The 17,658-nt window shown below is 43.2% G+C and overlaps 1 protein-coding gene across 1 annotated transcript; it reads left to right on the top strand.

Annotated features, from left to right (window-relative positions):
• Positions 1 to 1,811: 1,811 nt before the first annotated feature.
• On the top strand, positions 1,812 to 8,460 carry ahcy (adenosylhomocysteinase). Its single transcript, XM_056438192.1, has 11 exons — positions 1,812 to 1,969; positions 3,823 to 4,013; positions 4,762 to 4,837; positions 5,157 to 5,309; positions 5,797 to 5,909; positions 5,993 to 6,200; positions 6,293 to 6,380; positions 6,454 to 6,571; positions 6,658 to 6,780; positions 7,446 to 7,517; positions 8,045 to 8,460. The coding sequence occupies exons 1-11, from the start codon at positions 1,942 to 1,944 to the stop codon at positions 8,174 to 8,176; spliced, it is 1,302 nt and encodes a 433-aa protein (XP_056294167.1). The 5' UTR covers positions 1,812 to 1,941; the 3' UTR covers positions 8,177 to 8,460.
• The last annotated feature ends 9,198 nt before the right edge of the window (positions 8,461 to 17,658 follow it).

Genomic DNA, 17,658 nt, shown 5'->3' with positions numbered 1-17,658 from the left:
AACAAATATAGATACAAAATATATATATCATTGAATTAATTTTTATTAAAAATATTAAAAAATATATTTTATTAATTTTATTTAACAATCAAAATGTTTATTAAAAAATACATATTTATTTGAAAAATATGTATTTATTTATTTGAAAAATATTGTCGTGTGCAAATTGGTATATTTTACATTGTGGACATGACTTTAATGCTCCCTTCATTTTAAAACTTGTATGCAGTTTTATTTAAAAAAAATAAAAGTTGTAACGTTTAAAAAAAATAGGAATAATCATATTGTTTAAATATTCATAAGCACAAGAAAGAAAACGGAAAAACGTTTTAAGAGTTTAAAAAAATCTGAAAAACATCATTGAAGAAGGTGAAGTGGGTGCGGTACCTGAGACCCGATAGGGGGAACCGAGTCCGCGGTGGTCCTGAGCGAAGACGCTTTGAAACCGGCCCCTAAAATTAGCCGCGGTATATATTTCGTGTTTCTACCAGAATGCTGAGCTCGGCTCTTTTTAACTGGAGGCTTCCCCTCTCGCTCTTCTCCGGGCTCCATCCTCACAACGAGGAAACGTGTCTTTATATATCTGTGGTGCAAACGTTACGCTGCATTAAAAACAGTTAAATTATTCATAGAGGTTGAAAAGCATCTCTGATTCTTCTCGTCCGTCATTGTTGGGCCTCTTAATGCGAGAAGACTCACAATAGACGATAATAAATAAATACACACGTCCTTTGTTTGCAGTATTTTAACATATTAATAATAATGCTAGCGTGAACTCAAAAAACTTCATATTTTATATTTTTTTCTGTGTGCATTTGACGATAATTATCGAAAAAACATTTAGATTCCTTCACTTTAGTCATTATTAGAGATTCTGGGGCAAAGAACGGGGTCAGAGTGGAGATTGAGCAACAGCACAATGTATATCTTTTTTAATGTTTATCTTTGCTATCTCACCATTTATTGCTGCGCCCCAATGTATGACAGGTGCCGTGCAAAAAGAAAAAGTATCTTCTTAACTTAATTACAATATTATTGTAAAACACTTCCTGCCATTTGTCTCCATAAGGAGTATAGTTCACTTTTCATACTTTTTACATGTTGTTGAAAATACTCACATATTTAAGATAAGATTAGATAATCCTTCATTAGTCCCGCAGTGGGGAAATTGCAGGATTACAGCAGCAGGTGCACAGGAGTGAGCAGAAAAGCAAATTAAAAGCTAAAAACAGTAAGAAAAATACGATAGCTCTATTAAATATAATGATGTTTTTGAATGCAGTACTTATACTTGATGGGGAGTACTTTACTTGTTTATTCTTAGTACTTTAAAGCCTCTGAATACGCCTTCCACCACTGCCCAATGCAAACACGTTGCGTTATGTTATGTTGACCCATTGCCCAGTTTCAGTGCACATTCACTTGCTGTGTGTTTTAACATTATAGTTCATTTTAAAGACAACGTGTATGTTGGTACAGGTAATAACTTTACAGTATGTGTTTGTGTAACTTACAATACATTACTATTCAACCCCAGAATATGATAGTATATTTATAATGTAACATATTTGCCAAGTAGGGGGGCAAAAAGCCAAGGTCCACGCCATTCGGGCCAGTCAAAACTTGTTCTAGAAACGCCCCCTACGCCTCAGCTTGTCATTGGCTGGCTGGCTCATGTCAACCGTTAACCAATCGAATCGCTCGTACGCGGGGCGGGAGCTACCTCAGCCAATGGGAATCCAGAGCCCGTCCGCATTTGGACCCGCCCCTCGCCGTGTGAACGAGTTTGAACGTTGGCCCTCGCGGATAAAACGCGAGCCGTCGTGTGTCCGGCCTTCCCTCCTCCCTCCTCTCTCCTCTCTCCTCTCTCCTCTCTCCGCCTCTCCTCGGCTCCGCTGCGCTCCGACAACCTGCCAGAAAAACACCTGAGAAACAGCAACCATGTCTGAGAAATTTACCTACAAAGTTGGTAAGAGTCAAAAGATGTCTCGCGTTTATTAACCGTTTACACGCGAGACCTTTTTTAAGGCGAGGAGCATGCTGGGAAGTTTATGGCATGGTTTCTAACGGCTCTTGTAGCTGCCGGGTTTAAGCTAACAGTCAACGACGGCAATGTACCAGGAGTTCGATCGTTTATTGATGTTTTTTCTATTTACGTTGTTTATGTACATTCTCGTTTGAATATTTGTTTATTAATTTTAGTTTCCCGCTTGTACATGTTGTTAAATTTGAGAATGAATCGACATGTAACGGCACCGAGCGTGGCTCCAAACAAGGGACGACGCGCGCGACGTCTGGGTGTTGTAGTTTATTAGTGGCGCCTGAGGCGTGTCTCCCTTTGAACCGATCTGTTTTTAAACTACATTTCCCATGATGCCCCGCCGCCATTTTTTATTTTTTTTAGACGAGTGACAGAAGCAGCCGGAAGAGCTGCACAGTGTGTAGTAATGCTGCGACTACACGTGGAGCAGCTTTGAAGGCCCAATGTCTTAGATTACAAGTTGTTTTGTAGATTATTAATTAAAAGGGAAAGATTACGTTTGATACATTTTAAGTAAAACTATAGACGAGGGAAATTAGGCTTAATAAATGTAAAGGAAATGTACAAATGAGGCTTAATGAATATAAAGGAAACGCACAAAGAGGGATAAATTAGGCTTAGTAAATGCAAAATGACACATTAAAAAGAGGGAAATTAGTCTTAATGAAGGTACAAAGGGAAAAATAACAGGAAATTCAAGCGTTTCTTTGTGAAATTAAAATATAGAAATAAAGAACAAACTGAATTTGGGTTAAAAATCATGGTATGCATCTAAAATATATAAATTTCAACTGCAGTTGTTGGTCAACTGTTCAAACCCTGTCCACCAAACTAGCTGGTTAGGAGTTGCGCAATGTTCCCCTCAGAGATAGCTGGAGGGCAAAGTGCAAACATCCTCCACAAACTACCTGCAACTGTTCTGTGTTCCGTCGAGTCCTGACGAGTTAATTGATGCACATTACAAGTCAATTACATATATATATTTTTGGGAAATTGTAACTGATTTATGCCATTTCAGTGTGTTCCACTCGCACCATGCATAACTTCTTTTTAAAGTAAGGTTTTGCACTCAAAGCTGCGATTTGAATTCAGCAAAAACGTCCGTGAACTTCAATTTTCGTTCTCCTTTGAACTGTCGACACAAAGGAGACGAATGCTGCCGGCTTTAGACGGGATTTGGACCTCAATGCACGCCTGATGCCAACGTCGCTGCAGGACTGCACAATGACTCACGGGGGGGGGTGGGGATTCAGCCGATTGGCATTTTCCTTTCGCCCTCAGTGTGGACCTGTTGACCTCATCCTGTCTCCGGCTGGTCATTCAGGCCCGCACCGGTTTGGTGTGTGTTGGAGGATGGACTTTGGTTGTTGCATCATGGGTCGCCTGCAGCGTCCCCTTTACCGAGGAGGCTTTTCTCTCGTGTCGGGACTATATCTGGTTATAATCTCACATAACAGCGTTACGTTCAGCCTGTTTACCTGCGGTGTGTGTGTGTGTGCGTGTGTACGCTTCTTTTAGTCTGTAGGGTGAGTTTGATCTCATCGAAGGACACGACCAGCAGCTCAGTGAGAGAGGGAGGGGGCGACAGAGTAAATAAACCAGAAGCGCCCCAGGGTTTCACACGGACTGCAAAGAAAGTGACTTAAGAAAAATAGGAGTCGAGGTTGTGCAGTTGAGGACGGTTCCCCCAAGAACCCTCGCTCCCAAACTCATTGCGCAAGAGTGTTTGTTGTCATTAGTTAACATCCCGTTCCCCTCCCCCTCCTTACTTCCTCTCCTAGCCGACATCAGTCTGGCCGAATGGGGGCGCAAGGCCGTCGACATCGCCGAGAACGAGATGCCCGGCCTGATGAAGATGAGGGACATGTACGGTAAGACCAAGCCGCTGAAGGGCGCCCGCATCGCCGGCTGCCTGCACATGACGCTGCAGACCGCCGTGCTCATCGAGACGCTCACCGCCCTCGGAGCCGAGGTGAGACATCCGCATTTTGCCGGCTGCTTTATCGATAATCCAAGAGGCCGCCGATCAACTATTCCTTTTGTTTTGGGAGCCTCGTCGAGTGAGAGAGGGACCCAACGAGGGTCGTCGGACCAGAGAGCCCTGGGTAACCTCTGGAAGGTCCTGCCTTGCTAAAGGGCACGTAGGAGGGGAGGGTTCACGTTTATTGATCCGTTTGAACAAACTCAGTTTTCTCTCTTTTCTCCATCTCTGCGCCTCAAGGCCGTCGAGTTCTGTTATCTTGTTTTATCAGTCGGACCAGGACTGGTTTCATCCTGCGGGAACCGGCAGCCTGAGAACCAACAGAATGAATCCCCCCCCCCTTAACGTACTCTAGCTCCCATTGATGGCGGTGATATTCTTTAATTTAGTGTTTCTTTCCAGTCTTCCATCATACCTTGTTTTGTTTTTTGCGTGTTTTTTCTTTGTGTTCTAAAAAGTGATATTTAGGTTTAAGTTGTGTCTTCGTTGGCGTGACCGTTACCGTAGTGACTGCTTCACGGTGACAACACCGGCTAAAACAAAAACACTGACATCTCGACTTGTTTACATTTACTTACTCGTGAAGATTTCTCACAAGCTGCAGTGGAGGCTTCTGGCCACTAGATGGCAGCAGAGTGTCCACAAGGCAACTCTTTCATTACGGGTTAATTTAGTGAAGAGGAAGTGTGTCTGATGTTCTCTCTCTTTCTCTCTCTCCTTCTCTTTCTCTCTCTCTCAGGTTCAGTGGTCGAGCTGCAACATCTTCTCCACTCAGGATCACGCTGCGGCCGCCATCGCCAAGACCGGCGTTCCAGGTAACGCAGACCACCTCCTCCCCGTGTGTGTGTGATCGGAGATATAATTAAGCCTCCAGAGTTCTTTAGTTTTTAAAGTCGCCACTGTTCTGAAAAGTAATTTCTTCCACTGACATCAATTTAAACGTCATCACTTCAACTCTTGAAGTCTGATATTTGAAGAAATAAAAAAAGTGTTCTTGCCATGCAGTGTGACTCTAGTAGTTCTTCTGTGGTTAAGAGTGAAATGAAAGTTTCATGTCTCCTAGTTGTGACTCTTTGAACCGTTTAGTGATCCGTCACAGGAAGCAGTCCACTAACCCCCCCCCCCCCCCCCTAGTGTTTGCGTGGAAGGGCGAGACGGACGAGGAGTACGTGTGGTGCATCGAGCAGACGCTCTACTTCAAGGACGGCCAGCCGCTCAACATGATCCTGGACGACGGAGGAGACCTCACCAACATGGTGCACCAGAAGTACCCCAAGCTACTGGCAGGTGGGTCACCACCCGGCCATTATGTTTGTTTACCACCCGGCCATTATGTTTGTTTGTTTACCCCGCGGTCATTATGTTTGAGACTGTTTCTCAGACTCATTTTGTCCAGACGTCCCAGAATCCCTCTGTGTAGTCAGTCAATTAAGCTGTGTGGAAGAGTTTTGGCCACTAGAGGGCGCTAGAGGACCCGCTGGTCACAGGGCGACGTCTGTCTCCTGCCTCCTGTCTTCTGCCTCCTGTGTCCTGCCTCGCTTTGTCACTTTGAACTCCCAGCAAACTGTTGCTGCTCTCAGAGTTGTAAATACTCGATGTTGAGATTCTCAAGAGAAACATAAGAGTCACATTTACCATCCGGGCTCGTCAGCGGCCATCTTGAGAGATTCTGCGTCGTGATGTGGTTTCTGGCCGTTTGTGGGAGGAGCTTCGGCGTGGATCCAAGACCTCGATGCCGAACGTCGTGACGCCGTCTCGCTCCTCGTGTGTTCAGGTATCCGCGGCGTGTCGGAGGAGACGACCACCGGCGTCCACAACCTGTACAAGATGATGAAGAAGGGCGAGCTGAAGATGCCCGCCATCAACGTCAACGACTCCGTCACGAAGGTACGCGGCCGTAGAAACCACGGCTCCGCCTCCGGGCGCGCGGCGTGAACTCGTCTAACGCGCTCGCGTCTCCGTCCTCTCAGAGCAAGTTCGACAACCTGTACGGCTGCAGGGAGAGCCTGATCGACGGCATCAAGAGGGCCACGGACGTCATGATCGCCGGCAAGGTCGCCGTGGTGGCCGGGTACGGCGACGTGGGCAAAGGCTGCGTCCAGGCGCTGCGCGGCTTCGGCGCCCGCGTCATCGTCACGGAGATCGACCCCATCAACGCGCTGCAGGCGGCCATGGAGGGTAGGCGGCGTCCGATTACGTCGACGTCGCTTCCAAGAGCCGCGCGTCTCTCGGTCCTCCGCTATAAGCTCCGCCCCCTTGTTGCTCTGCAGGCTATGAGGTCACCACCATGGATGAGGCGTCCAAGGAAGGAAACATCTTCGTCACCACCACCGGCTGCGAGGACATCATCCAGGGACGGTGAGTGGAGCACGCGTTGACCTTCTCTCTCGTAGTCATGGTGACCGTGTGTGTGACTGTGTGTGTGTTTCAGTCACTTTGAGAACATGAAGGACGACGCCATCGTCTGTAACATCGGACACTTTGACTGCGAGATCGACATCAGCTGGCTCAACAAGAACGCCGCTCTGAAGATCAACGTCAAGCCTCAGGTAGAGACTGAAGACGGGCCGACGGACGTCCGAGCTGCTGGAGAGGAGCCGATCTTCCTCATCTTCCTCCTCCTCTTCCTCTTCAGGTCGACCGCTATCGCATGAAGAGCGGCAAACACATCATCCTGCTGGCCGAGGGCCGCCTGGTGAACCTGGGCTGTGCCATGGGACACCCGTCCTTCGTCATGAGCAACTCCTTCACCAACCAGGTACAGAGCAGTTCTCTTAAAGGCACACACACCGTTTATTTATTGTAAACACGTATTTATAATTCCATTAAAATATTTTTTATTGTATGAGATTATTTTTTAAGTACACTTTCACGAAGAACGTGAACAATTTTTGTCATATTTTAAAATAACAATTAACAAAAATAAATAAAAATATTAAATAGTGAAAAAATTTAAGAATATTTTAAAATATTAATGAAATACAAATTTTAAATAGTGAGAACATTTTGTAATATTTTTAAATATAATTAAGTAAAATGCGCATTTTAAATGGTGAAAAAAGGGTAATATTTTACAATATAAATGAATAAAATACAAATTTTAAATGGTGAGAACTGGATATTTGTAAATACACATTTTAAATGGTGACATTTAAAAAAATATTTTATAATAACTTAACCAAAATACAAAGACCTCGACCAATCAGGTGGCGTGAAATAGACGTATTCTAAAATGACACTAGTGTACAACAACATGCGAGGTCTCAAAGATGCAAGACTTTGTTTCTTTCAACCTTGACAATGACAAATCTACACCGTCTGTTCTTACCTTTCACAATAAAAGCCCGAGACGTGCCACTAACTATTTAAGCTTCTCATTTCTGTTCACTCTTCATTAAACTTTATTTTGTCTTTCCCCTCCAGGTTCTGGCTCAGATCGAGTTGTGGGAGAACACGGCCAAATACCCCATCGGCGTCTACTTCCTGCCCAAACAGGTCAGAGGTCACGCTGTGTGTTCATAACGGCTCAGAGGGGAGATGAGGGACCCCCCCCTCCCCAAGCATGTTCAGAGCTGCTAGATTTGATCTGGATCCCTGATAACCATCTGGGACCAAGGGAGCGCTTGTTTTCGTAAAGACGGCGTCACGCTGCTGCCGCCGGCCTCGTCGTCGTCACTGCGCTTCAGATGAAGATCAAGCGGTGGCTTTAGAAACCACGATGATGTCATCTGTTTTACTATGTTAACGCTGATCATGGCATGAAGTGCATTCACTTGAGCCTGAGAACCACATGGGGGTCTGGGGGGTCTTCAGTGGTCTAGACCGGTCACATCAAAGGCAGCGGAGGTCGTACGGAGGTCGGGAATTAAAATGAAACGTGAAGCCGTCGGTCGGGTGCCGTGGTTTATGTCGTCAGAAACCTGTCGGGTTGAGGAGCGGCTCCATAACCTGTGGCTCCGTTTGGACCTTCATCTAACAGAACCTCTCTCTCTCACTCTCTCTCTCTCTCTCTCTCTCTCTAGTTGGACGAGCAGGTAGCCGCCGCCCACCTGGACAAGCTCGGGGTGAAGCTCACCAAGCTGACGGACAAGCAGGCCCAGTACCTGGGTCTGCCGGTGGACGGGCCCTTCAAGCCGGACCACTACCGCTACTGAGACCCCGGTCTGGGGGGAGAAGGGGGAGGAGTTTTGGACTCTATTCACATTTCAGGGAAACTGGGGGACGCTTCTCTTTGTTTCCCCCTTTTAAAAAAAATATTTTTTTTAAATCTCAGTGTCATTTCAGTGTGAAACCAAAGCTTCAGTTGGTCTCCTCGTCTCCTTTCTTTCCTCGTCTCCTCTGTCCTTCCTCTTCTGAAACACAAGTGCTCCTGTGCTCGCTGGTCATTCCCTCGTTAATGGACGACAAATAAAACCCTGATGCTTTTGTATTTCCTTTATCTCCTTCGTCTCTTTGGCTTCGTCGTCCGGTTCCGTGTCATCGCTCGTGTTCTAGAAGGTTCTCGTCGGTTCTCCTCAACGCTGCTCTGCGTTGGCACTTAAAGGACGCTGGACCTGGAGGAGGAGGAGCTTAGTGGAGCCAAAAAAAGTGTTATTCACTTATTTTTTCCTTGATTGTCTTTTTTTTTTTTTGGGACTTAAAGGGCCAGTCACCTCCCGGTTCTCCTATTGTTGTTCTCACTGTAGCCAATCAGGCGGTGACGTGGTGTCCGACGTTATGCTGCTCGACGGATTCAAACTGTCGAATAAAAAAACGGAGAAAAAAAACTGTGACTGGACTATTTATAAAAAATAAGTGAAATCCTTCTGTTAAAATACTCTTTAAATTTTATTTATTTAGCATTCCTTCCACTTAACTACATGTTCCTTGATCGTTTTCATAATGAACTTTGATTAAAACAAATAATGACGCACTAGCGGATGAACAAGATAAAGTTCATCTTTTTAATCAGTAAAACGTGCAGGAAGACAATAAAAAATTTAAAGACAATTTAATTAAGTCCTGCCCCCACAGTAAAGGGGGCGGGACTTTGAGAAGAAGCTGCACCACCAACAGGGAAAGAAACCACAACTGATTTATTTTTATGAAGGAACGGAGCCATCAGCAGGAGAGGGGAGAACTGTTGCGCAACATGCCAGATAATATTTATCTGAATAGTTCAAAAGAACAAGGAACAAAAAATAAAGTTAACTAACTATATTTACACACACGTGTTTATATATATATATATAGAGATTAAAACACAAATATGCAAAATAGGCTATATATATATACAGCCTATTTAGCATATTTGTGTTTTAATCAAAAATATATAGATTTTATATAATATATACACAGCATATAGCTCTCGATTTTCTTTCTCTATATATAGATATAAATGTATATAGATATATAAACATAAATATATATACATATAAAGAGATATATAGATATATAAATTAGTGCTGTGAAAAATAACGCGTTAATTCAATTACAGGTTTAACTAGTTTTTTTTTTAACGCATTTAACGCATGCGCAGAATGCGCTTCCAATCCGTCTGTTGTTGGTCGTCGGGACGAAAAAAAAGTCACTTGCAAAATGAGCTTCCAATCCACCACTTCAACCTGAACTCTGTCCGCTCTCATGCAGACGGTCTGTTCATCGGTAATGATCCTTCCGCAGGTTCACCTCCGGAAACCTTGTGACGACTTTTACTTCCTGTAGATCAGGGTCTCAACACGTCGATCGCGACCTGCCAGTCGATCGCGGCGTAGTGTCGGTAGATCAATGACATTAAAGAGATTGGCCCGCCCCCCATGTTCTCTATATAGCCTTTCTCTTTTCTTTAAAAAAACGTATGTTGTTTGACGTCTGTCCACAGCAGCATGTCATTTCTGTTCTTCGCGTTGCGTTGCGTATCGATCTCCTCTCTCGCGCGCGCGCCACGCTCCGTGTGCGCGCCGCACGACCCAAAAAAAAAGTCACTGCAAATGAGCTTCCAATCACCCACTCAAATCTGACTCTGTCCGCTCTCATGGATCCTTCCGCAGGTTCACCTCCGGAAACCTTGTGACGACTTTTACTTCCTGTAGATCAGGGTCTCAACACGTCGATCGCGACCTGCCAGTCGGTCGCGGCGTAGTGTCGGTAGATCGCATGACATTAAAGAGATTGGCCCGCCCCCTGACATGTTCTCTATAGCACGTCTTTGTTCTTTTATTAAACTAAACGTCTGTTGTTGATCGCATCTCCACAGCAACATGTCATTTCTGTCTCTGCGCGTTGCGTTAACACTTATCGATCTCCGTCTCGCGCGCCAATTTGACCCCAGCAATTAAAACCTCCAGAAAATTATTATAATTAATATTGCTTCCCAAGTTTAAGTGTGAGGTACTTTATGTTTGTTTGTTGACTACCTAAATAGCCCTTTAAATAAATAAAAAAGTTGATATTTCTTATATGTCTGACACAGTGAAAAACAGCCTGGGGTCAAATTGACCCCAAAGAACACCGACATTAAACATTGAATGGGGTCAAATTGACCCGAAAGGTAACAGGAGGGTTAAACATTCTGTTTAGGATGAAGATGTATTAATGTTCCATATGGAAGAAAACTGCTAAATAACTGCTGAGTTGCAGCACCATTGTATAGAGAAGAATGTATAAATGTATATATCCGTCTTTTGTCATAAATCTCTATGTTCTCACAAAATATACCGAGAATATCGGTAATATGTGATTAATCATGATTAATCCACAAAAATCTGTGATTAACCCGATTAAAATTTGTAATCGTTTCACAGCCCTAATATAAATATGTATATATGTACATGTATATATACGTATATAATATATATACGTATATATATATGTATATATATCATATATATATATTATATATTATATATATTTACTATATATATATATATATCAACATTGGCCACAATATCTTTGTGGTCAAACCGTTCCCAGCTAGACTGAAGCAGTAAAACTATATTTAATGAGTTCACATGCGCGTAGAGGAATAAAACTAAAGATTCCTAAACTTCCCGCAGCTGAAAACTTTATTCAAAGGCCGTCACAGGAATGAACTTTATTTTATCCTCTGCCTTTCACTTTATTATATGCGATGCTGCGCAATAAAAAACCTGAAATACGCTGCACCTTCACACTGCCGTGAGGCGAACGGCAGTGTGAAGGTGCAGTATCACGTGACGCTACTCGGCCAATCAAATACATGCATTTTTTATTTCACTTCTCAGAAGATGAGAATAATATGGACATCGTGGCTTTTTTTTTTAGATCGACCTCTTCACACCCGACTGAACTGAATTTAAAGCTGCGGGACAATTCAGGTTACACTTAGTATTTTATTTATTTAAAGAAAAGCTTTTTTTTGGGGCTTTAATGACAATTTTACCAAGAAATGGCAATCTTTCATTTCTTATCTTTTGAATCTGCCAGTGTTGCATGAGAAACATATTTTAATTTGTTTGCACTGGCCCTCTGTCCTTATCTGTCTGACTAAATACTTCACTTTAGTTTTACAATATTGTACACTGCGAACTGTGAAAGAATATAAAGGCCATGGGTGGGTGTTTCAGTATTTATTATTATTATAATTTGTTATTTTGTTTTGTCTTTGTTTTTATAAGTTATATATTTTTCCTGTTTTCCTCTTAACAATTGTAATCTGATTGAAATATACACAAAAAATGAAAATACTTGTTATTTGATCACTGTATATGATATTGTGCATGATCAATAAAGTATATATAAAATAAATTTAAAAAAGCTTTCTGTGATTTATTAGATTTTTAGACTTAAAATAAACGTGCTGTCGAGCAAAAATGCATTCCTGTTCCCGTGAGGATGAATAAGAGGTGAGACGAGATGCGGAGAAGAAGTTTTCAAGAGCTCAAAAGTAAAAAAAAAAAGAAAAAGAAAGAAAAGACACGTGGAAACGTCACCAGATATTTCACTTTCGTGGTCTGTAGTCACGAAATCTCCCGCCTTTTATTCAGATTATTTACATGTGTCGTAAAGGCCTCTGGCACCACCTCGGTGCAGACAGAGAAGTCAGCGTCACCACTTTCATCACACAGTGTACACAAGTCATTAAAAATAACAGCAACGCCTTTTTAACATCGGCATGTAGAAATCAGACAGGAACAACAGGCGAAAGACGGGTAACGGGGGGATCGGAGGAAGAGGAGTAAAGAGAGAGAGAGAGAGATAGTCTGCATCTTCCTCTGAAGGTAAACAAGAAACCCGGACAGATTTTATTCTTTTAAGCAAATTCCACTGAACGTCTCATTCCGTAGCCCGAAGGTGAACCGACTGTAATCCATTGAACGCACCACAGTGCCGCGCGTCTTATTCTGGGATGTAGCTCACCTTTACCAAAACGCATTGATGGGTGGCTCATAACGAGTGTATACACATGGATGTACAATGTGGAGGCCGGGAACTTCATTCAGATCTCATATTGGGGTTCGGCTAACTTCTCCGTTAGCCGGAAAACATTTTCCTTCAGCTCATCTAAACGTAGCGGTCGCAGTTCGTTGGTTTCCGTTAGCTGACCGTTGACACATGCAACGCGATGTAAGTTAAGTATGTCACGTAAAGTAAGTTCAGTAAATAACTCAACGTGGACGTTTGGACATTACGGCGTTCTTGGGTCAAAGCCCAACGTCTGTTTGACCTCCGTCTTCTCCGCACAGACGTTGTAGCTCCTCATGCTACGTTAGCTCACTTCCTCCTTGGCTCAATCACACTACAGCCCAACGCTTCACATGAAGAAGAAGAACAGAATAGTGCACACAATACTGATCAAGACCTTTTGTAAATCCCTTCTGATGTTACTTCTTTCTTTCATCTGGAAGAGGACAGGAAGAGCAAGAAAGAAAAGGGAAGGAAGAAGGGAAAGGAAACACAGTTGAAAGGACCAGGAGGAAAGAGAAAGAGCCGGGATGAAAGGGAAAAGGAATAAGAGACGCATGGAAGGAAAGGAGACTGACAGGAAGTCAAGAAAATTCAAATGAAATGTAAAACCAGATGAACACAAGGGGGAAAAGAATGTGAAGGAAGAAGAGAAACAACAAGACAGAAGGAGGAATAACGTAGGGGAAAGGAGTCAAGACAGAAGGAAGGAAGGTAAGATCAGAAGGCAACAAGGACAGTGAGAGAGAAGGATCTTTCTGGACAGTCTGGTATTATTTATATTATTATCTTTGGCCTTTGACCTTTCGTGAGGAGGCGTTACTCGCCATGAAGAGCTGTGATTGGTTGATCCACTTAAAAAAAAGACACAGTGATAACGGACACGGAAGATAAAATAATCTAATCTGTCTTGTTTTATTACCTTTTCAAGAACTTTTATCTTTATCTCAACTGTCAGAGGAAATTCTAAGAACCCGTCTCTGAGGAAGCTTCGTGAACGTTGACGATGACTCTCAGGTGAACGTCTCCGTGAGCCGGTAACACCGAGGGGTTGAGTCATCTGAGACGGGAAAAAAGGGGGATGGTTTCGGAAAAGAAGAGATTCATCATTTCATATCCGACGCTGTGCGTTGGATTCATGGATTATGTGGCGGCCTGAAGGCAAACGTCTCAGATCTGTTCAACTTGAGCTGCTGCATCGAGTCATTCTGTTTACCGCAATCACCGCCAATTTACGTCCTTCTTTCCAGGGAATTTTCTCGGAAACGTACCCCACAAAAAATAAAGCAAAGATTTTCCAAATCCCGGAGATATATTTTGATTAATTCATGTGATTCAGCCTTAATTTTGCATTAAACTCGGCCGACCCGTCACCTTCTTGTGTGTGTGTGTGTGTGTGTGTGTGTGGGGGGTGGGGGGGGTTCTTTAGAGTTGTGCACCAACGAGTTCTCACGGTTCTTCTTCGTTCCTCCGCTCGGTCGTGTCCTGCAATTCTGACGAGCTCCGGCGTTCTCAATCGGCTGTCAACGGCAGCACCGTGTGTGTGTGTGTGTGTGTGTGTGTGTGTGTGTGTTGCTCTAAGATGTTTTGACAGCGGCGTGCTGTTTTACTTGTAACTCATCAGTTTATGGTGAGCGCCGGCGGCACCCTGCTGCTTCACTATTATCCTGCGGCTCCGACTGAGTGTCAAGTATGTCTCACTACGGAGTGTTTTCACACTGTGTGTGTGTGTGTGTGTGTGTGTGTGTGTGTGTGTCCAGGCTGCCTGCTGTTTGATGGCCTCCTGTTATCCAGTTCTGTGTCTGTCCATTGCTCTCTCTCTCTCTCTCTCTCTCTCTCTCTCTCTCGTCTGTCCACTCCACCTGAAACACAGAGAACATATCGTTAACAACAGAATTAGAGAAACGGCCAAAATTGACATTATTGCAAAATCATCACGACGGCAAAACGTCAACGGCAGATTTCGTTATGAAAGAAGTGCCCGTTAGCTTGAGACTCACGCTTTAATTATTAGCTATTTAGTGTGAGCCAAAACTGTAAAAAAAACAACCACAACATAACCAATAAGATAAACACAAGCACAAGGATGTGACATCTGAAACTTAAACCACGTGACGGAGGTATTTATTTTAAAAACGAGTCGTCTTGTTCTTGTTTTGTTAACCGTACGTTTCAAACAGAGAATACATTTACATCTGAACATCCTCGAGGACGCAGGCAAAGTTGTTGTTTTTTAAGGTTGTATCGTGAGGTCGTACCTTGTGTTCAAATCGTGAGGTCGAATCGCGCAATCGGATCACACAGGTGTACCTTGTGGTCAAATCGTGCGGTTGAATCGTGCGGTAATATTGTGCGATTGAATGCACAGGTATGCATACAGGTGAGGGGGAGGAGCCAAAATAAATCCTTTAGTAAGAGGACAAAGTATTTACTGAAAAAGAAAACTTGAGTAGCAGGTAACTTCAGCTCTATAACAACGATGGAAAACACCGGTACACGAATGTATTTTCACTATTATCATTTCAGCTTTCGGGCGTCTTCAACAAACAACGTTATTTATGTGTGACGAAATAAATCTGTGAAATAAACACCAGTCTCCATCTCTCAGGTGTGATCACATAAATATCACGTTAACGTTACGACTCTTTTCACAATAAATGAGGAACCGTCGGAAATTACGCTCGTTGCTTGTCGCCGCCTTACTTAAAACTTAATTAAATCTGAATTAAATCATGATTTTGGACCAATAAATTAGCAAATGATGTAAGTGATTTGCACCTCCCATCAACGCCAGCCAACGATCCCGTCCACGTCTCTCCAACTACATCGACAAATCACTCCGTTTGGTCCTCATCCTCGACTCGGCGCTGTCGCTTAGAATTACGGCAAAAGAAAACGTTCAAGGACATCACCGGGCGAGTTATTGATATGAAAATGGTGGGATGACGGATTCCACAGCTGGCTCTAAACTGGGAATTCCGTTCTCACGTGAAACCCAACCGCGGCAGGAACGTGTACCCCCAACTTCACATTTGACCACCGATGGCCGACTGCAAAGGTCTTTAAATGTCCTTTAAATGTCCTTTAAAGCGTCTTTCAGAAGAAGTCTTAATATTTGCTTTGTTTAAAAGTGTTATCCTTTGTTAATACACATCAGGCTGATCTATTTTTATTCCTGACGGAGAGCTACAGTCCGGCCGTTTCCTCTCTTTTTTCTTATTATCATCCACCGCAGCGCTCGTTATTACTAACTAAAACCTCTGGAACTTTTAACAGGGTGATAATATACCAGCGTTACACCACTTACATCGCGGTACCGTGGTTTCTTTTGCGATATCCAACGACACTCTCTCGTAATGCCATTTTAACAAGCTGTAATCTCTGCCGTGTTAAAAACTTTAACGGGGTTTATGGGTAATGCGGTTATGGAACGAACAACTTATCGTATTCCAAGGCTGCATTTCTTGCAATTTTCTTTTATTGCGAATGTCGACGGGATGTCAATCGATCTAAGTCGAGTCGTTGGCTACGGACTCCTGACTAGAGCCCGTAAAATATGACTTGAGTCGAGCTCGTTACAGAAGCAATGAAAAAAATCCAAGCAGCACTTATGCCAGAAAACACTTCGTAAAACAATTCCCTTTTCAACAAGAAACTGGGCCCTTTGTACAGATGTAAAGCTTATAAAAGCAATAATAATTTGGAGCGAAGTTTATTAAGTGGGTTAATACTGCAAGCCGATGAAAGATATGACGTCCTCCATGAAAGCAGCGGGGTCTCGACCTCGGGGGGAGAATCATTTGTTTTAATTTTGATTCATTATTGGTGCGATCACGTTCATGAGGCTCGTGGACATGAATCCACATTTATGGAAGATCTTGGAATACTGAGCAGAAAACTCAGAGGCCGAGTTTTCTTTTTGTCAGTTCCAAGGCGTCTTAGTTTAGCCGAGATCATCAGTTATAGAGATACTGATAATGTCCAGAGTCGTAACCACTAAGCCGAACATCTGTGTACATCATTATTATCATTATCAGTAGTGACAGAGGAGCAAACATGTGGTCTTTGATCAACAAAATGTGTAGTCATGAAAATCTAACAATCCGGTTACGACAAAATCACGCCGCGATGATAACGAACAGGAACTCGTGCAGTAACTGAAGAATACGTCAGTAATTCGTCATTGTTTGGGAGTTCTTCCTGATCCGATGTGAGGTTCTGGGATGTCTGTGTACAGTTTGTAAAGCACTCTGAGGCAAATTTGTAATTTGTGAGAATGGGCTATACAAAATAAACTGAATTGAATTGAATTAACTTGAAGAGAAACGGAGCAATCAGAACTTTGACTTCAACCCTTAACGACGTTCCCAGCCACGAAACTCGACCCTTCCAGTATGTTTTCGAGGAAAACCTATTTTCTTTCAAACAGTTTGAAACGTGAGATTAATTCCGTAAATTAAGACAAAACCAAAATAAAACAGAAAATTATCCAAAACTCGTTGATTTGGGTTTATTAAAACAATTGCTTGGCCTTAAATGTGCCTTTGTTACCTTTTTTAAAAAGCGCTATACAAATAAAATGTATTATTATTATTAAAAGGCTATAAAATTCAAGCGGAAAAAAAGAAAACGCGCTAAAAATACTTTGTAATGTTGAAGCCACAAATGTACTCGAAGGTTTAAAAGAGGACACGAGCCTTCTTGGTGAACGTCCGGTGTAATTTGATCCGTCCGCCACACCAACATCCTCCCAAAGCCGACTTGCGTGAACTCATTTGAACCCCATCCGACACTTCAAAAACAAACACGATACACAACTAACAAGATTCAGATCGATTCTGACTGAAGATTTAATGGAATCAGTAAAACATCTGATACGTCGGCAGATAAGAACATCATTTGTTTTTCTGAGGGTTTTTTTCGTGCCTGGCTCTTCCAAAAATGTCCCGAAAAGGTTCGACATGTTAAGATCGTATCCACGCCTTCTGGAAGCGGTTGATTGTGAAGGGTTTTCTCGTGAACAATGAGATGCAGGGGAACGGTGAGGGAATCAGACTACTGTGTGGTCGCCACTTCAACTTCTAGACAGGCAGAATACATTTCGAGTGATGAAAGAGCCGCTTATACACCACCGGTGAGGCCCTGGAGCGCCCCCCACCAGCAGGTCGCTGGTTGTAACGCACAGCTGTGTGTGTGTGTGTGTGTGTGTGTGTGT

The sequence above is a fragment of the Pseudoliparis swirei genome, chromosome 18 (assembly GCF_029220125.1).
Source record: "Pseudoliparis swirei isolate HS2019 ecotype Mariana Trench chromosome 18, NWPU_hadal_v1, whole genome shotgun sequence".
NCBI classification, from domain to species: Eukaryota; Metazoa; Chordata; class Actinopteri; order Perciformes; family Liparidae; genus Pseudoliparis; species Pseudoliparis swirei.
This window is presented reverse-complemented; position numbering and strand designations above follow the sequence as displayed.